General features: G+C 45.9%; 1 protein-coding gene across 1 annotated transcript in view; it reads left to right on the forward strand.

The window, feature by feature from the left end:
• The window catches only part of LOC116184869 (putative uncharacterized protein DDB_G0281733), a 30,758-nt gene continuing 26,427 nt past the window's right edge, over positions 1 to 4,331 (forward strand). The window contains exons 1-2 of the mRNA XM_031515225.1: positions 1 to 286; positions 1,983 to 2,877. Coding sequence (XP_031371085.1) covers positions 2,641 to 2,877 — 237 coding nt within the window. The 5' untranslated portion in view covers positions 1 to 286; positions 1,983 to 2,640. The remainder of the gene's footprint in view (positions 287 to 1,982; positions 2,878 to 4,331) is intronic.

Raw genomic sequence — 4,331 nt, forward strand, 5'->3', positions numbered from 1 at the left:
GTCGACGCGAGCACGGCCCCAACCGTCACCGTCGTTTCGACGTCGTGGACACTTTCTTGCCGCCGGATCGTCCACGCGGAAATCCGTCGTTCGGGTCGCGAATAAACCTCGTTCTAATTTCCCCTGTAACAACCATCGTCGAACGCGTTATTCGGGTTAATCGCTCGCGGTGGGACGTGAGCCGCGCGCGAAAGTGTGATCCGCCAGTGGTGTGCTCGTCTTTTGACTTTGGAAAAGCTCGCTATACCGAGAGACATACTGGGTCGGACGTACAAGGATCGAGTAAGTTTCACGATACGACGTGGCTTCGTGGTTACTTACTTCACAATTTCCATACGGTGTCCCGTCCATACGCTCGTGCGTTTCGAATTATGGCTCGTAACACAGGATGGATTGATCCTTTCCCCGTATTCTCTCGTTTGAGGAATCGAATTATCTGGAAAAATAAGGCGGCGATACCGTTACGATACCCAGTCGACGCGTCACCGCGTCCGACTCTCGGTCTGACTCGTGACCGTCACATTCTACTGTCGCGTAACGCGCTCCTTTACGCAATAGCCTGTGAAAAGATCGTAAGGGGTGGTGATCGAAAGGGGGGAAAATTACAGAGAGAGGGTTCGTTAGAGCATCTTTCTCCTCGAGAAATAGAGGGGACGGTTTAATGGTCGTATCTGAGCAGAGACAAACCGCAACCCCTTTGGGTCGCAGCGCAGCTGAGCTCGACCGGGCGCGACCCACAACCCTACATTCGCGGTCTGCGGCGTGACCTAACCTCAACTCACCCCACCTTGGGCCGAGCTTCGTTGCCACCCTCTCTCCTTCGAAAGGCTGGAACGTCGGAGAGGACGGTTTACGCACCGGTTTATCGTTTGATTTCATGCCAGTTCGCGCCTCGCAACGCATTCCTTCCGCGTCTCTCTCTCTTCGAGTATTGCTAGTCGAGCTAGTATAACCGTGGTCGGGAGACACGTCACGTTTTGCGCTAACCACTCGAGGTAGCGATGCAGAGAGCAGCCATAACTTTCGAATGATCGGGTCTGACCTTGGCAGAGAGAAGTTCCACGTTTATCACTATCAATGGTCTTCGTCTTCCAACGGTGACACTTTAATTAATGGTCATCGATTTAACGAGTCGAGGTTGGCATAGCTAATAATATTGCAACGATCGTTGAGGTAACAGTTTGATAAAATTTGTGGCCGTTTTGTGAATGAAATTTTTGTGATATTAGAAAGAAAATTATTTTCCCGGAAAATTTGCTCGAAAAATTTAATCGAGTTACACATTTGAAAGTGTTCAATATGTATATTTATATATTATTTAAATCGTTTTGAATTACAGTTTGCGTCGATATGTTACGGTTACGAAAACATCAATTTGTCGATCCAAGCAAGAAACGTAAACTACGAAAGACATTGACGAAGACGTTGGATAGAGAATACACGAGGAAACAATGGGGGAACACGTGTCATTGTGTCAAAATAGCTTGGCTCACTAAATTTAAATTGAATTATCCGTCGCGACGTATGGTAACGGCGTGAAAATTGAATTTACATCTTACGTAGTTGCGGTAGTGTTACGCCAAAGGCTGTGAGAACTATAGGCCCCTTTATCGAATAGTCTCGCCTCTTCTTCGCGCGCGTGTGTGTGTATAAAAATATATCCACGGATATTTTCGCGCGGCAAACTATTCCAATCGTTAATCTGTCCCATCAACCTTTGACCGATAAAACGCGTTATATCGTCGTGACAACTTTTTCATCCACCATACCGAATAAAATAACAAATATTTTTCCTAACTTAAAAATATCCGTGAATCTAAATCCAATCCAAATCACAATAAATTCAAATATCAATCAGCCAACCAATTTGCAATCAAAATTCGCCACACACACACACGCACACATCTCGAACACCTCTCCAATCACGTCCAAACGTTTCGATCGATCCCGTATTAATCCCTTCAATCCGCCTTTATTTACAGATTTATTTACACTCGAAGCGCGTCATCTTCAGCCGCCACTCTCTCGCTACTTCCGTTTCTCCACTGCCGCTTCGTCGCCTCTAGCCGCCCACTCGCCTCGTGAGAGCGAGCAAATAGCAAATAATAATCTTCTACTTGCGAGAGACAAAAACGCTCTGAAAAGGATCTTGAAAATCTTGTAAAAAAAAGCTCCTCCAAAGAAGAGGAGAAAAGAAGAATCGAAAAGAGCGAGGAGGAAGGAAAAAAGGAAAAAGAAACGAAGAGAAATAAGAGAGAGAGAGAGAGAGAGAGAAGATCGGAAGGAAAGAAAAGAATCGCGGAGGAGGGGAGGGTGGCGTAGAATCGTAAGTGGAAGAAGAAGAGTTGGGTCGTGAGGGGTCCAAAAAGCGTAGCGTTCGGGTGTGATGTGGTGGAGCCCCCCGAGGGGCCGCGGGGGCAGGAGGTTCGAGGCAGATCGGTGGTGAGGGCCCCAGGCACGGCTCGGTTGCCCCGCGGCGAGGTCGCCGGAGGGGCGGGGGACGAGGTAGGATGGTGTGACCTCCGGCGTTATCCCGCCCGACGCGGAGGTGGTGCTGGAGGTGGCGGAGGCGGTGGTGGAGGAGGTGGCGGGGGAGCCGAGCAGCTGCTGCTCGACTCGCAGGAGGAGGAGCCGACGGCGATGTCGAGGCAGCTTCGCGGTGAACGGGACCACGTGAGCCGTTGCGACCTCCGAGAACAACGCGACTTCCGCGACCTTCGGGACCTACGCGACCGGGACCCCAGGGATTTCAGGGATTACCCCAGGGACAGGGACATCAGGGACGACAGGGACGACGTGGAGAGGGTGCGGGACGATTACCTGGATTACGATCATCATCCTACCGCTGCGTCCACTTCGGCGCTCACCAACAACCCGGTGAGTTTCTCATTTTCCGTTTCCGCTTTTTTTCTTTTCGAATTTCGACGATCCCCCGCTGGATCGATCGTCCGTGATTTTGTACCTTCGCTCTTTTTTTTTTTTTTTTAAATTAATAACAACAGCCGGTAATTTTGCTGGACCAATGAATTCCGCTGAATTCGTGTTTTTCTTTTTTTTGAATTATCGGTTTTTTTGGGACGAGAAATTTGGATTTAGGATTGATAGGGTTCGCTCGTAGAGCAGAGTGGTGAATAGAGTAGAGTTGGGATTGTAGAGTTTTCGGTGAGAGTGGGTAATAAAAGGTGGGAAGAAAAGGGCCACTCGAGACTGTACAAAGGTCAAGGTTTTTGATACCACTGTTGGTCGGATGGTGATAAGCAGTGGGTATCATTATTACAGAAGTAGACTTGAAGGGGCTTGTGAATACGAGGTGTGAAAGGGGATGAGGTACTCCAGTTTTTGCATCAAGGTCAAGGTTTTTGGTACCATTTCTAAGGAAGAAAGTTTCTCGATGCTTGAAATTAATTTTGAAATCGAATTGTCAATGATTTCATTTTTTTTTCCCCTTTCTTTTTTGTATTTTTTATATTTGAATCACATGTACAATATTATTTGTACAGACGTGCACACGAACGAAGGAAACAACAGATATCGATTATCTAATTCGGGCACTCTATTTTATCTATCTTTCGTTCTTATCTTTCGTCGCCCATATCGAAATATTCATTAATTTTAAAAGTTTCACGAAAGAAGCGTACTCTCAACATTCCCAAACGTCCAACAACTCCAAATTATTATTTCGTACAAGAGCAATGACGTTATGAAAAAGTTAAAAGTCTATTTGTCTTTTTTCTTTGAAATTTACGTTTATCGAATCCATCGACGACGCATATCTATTCATCCTGTTTACGAAGTTCGAGTATACGGGGTGTGATAGATGTTGCACAACGTGCCGTCACATATGAAAATTTCCAGGAAGCAATATCCACGCACAGAGAGGGTGTCTCGTATAAACTTAGAAAAACACGTATATATAGAAATACGTGGAAGTGAATTGCGAGCATTCGTCTGAAACATTTCTCTTTGATATTTCGCCTACCATTGCGCAACGTTACGTTACCATTACGTTACCGTTTGCACGCCATTCCCGCTGTACTCTACAAACTTTCCATCAACCTCGGTGGTACTCGTCGATCGAAACGAATCCTATTTTCCATACCGCGTACCATTACCGATCGTTAATCTCCCTATAATTTATACACTTTACTCGAATATTGCGTTAGTCGAAAATTACGCAATATCGCGTTTTCGATAATTTATAGAGAGCTCTGTCCAACCATCGAGCGCGACGTGATTTATCATCGACGCCTTCTTTCTTTCTTTTTTTCTTTTTCTTTTCTTTTCTTTTTTTTTTTTTTTTTTATAAAAGAGGAATCAAAGGTACAGATATC

This window comes from Apis dorsata, unplaced genomic scaffold (genome assembly GCF_000469605.1).
Source record: "Apis dorsata unplaced genomic scaffold, Apis dorsata 1.3 scaffold_58, whole genome shotgun sequence".
Lineage (NCBI taxonomy): Eukaryota > Metazoa > Arthropoda > Insecta > Hymenoptera > Apidae > Apis > Apis dorsata.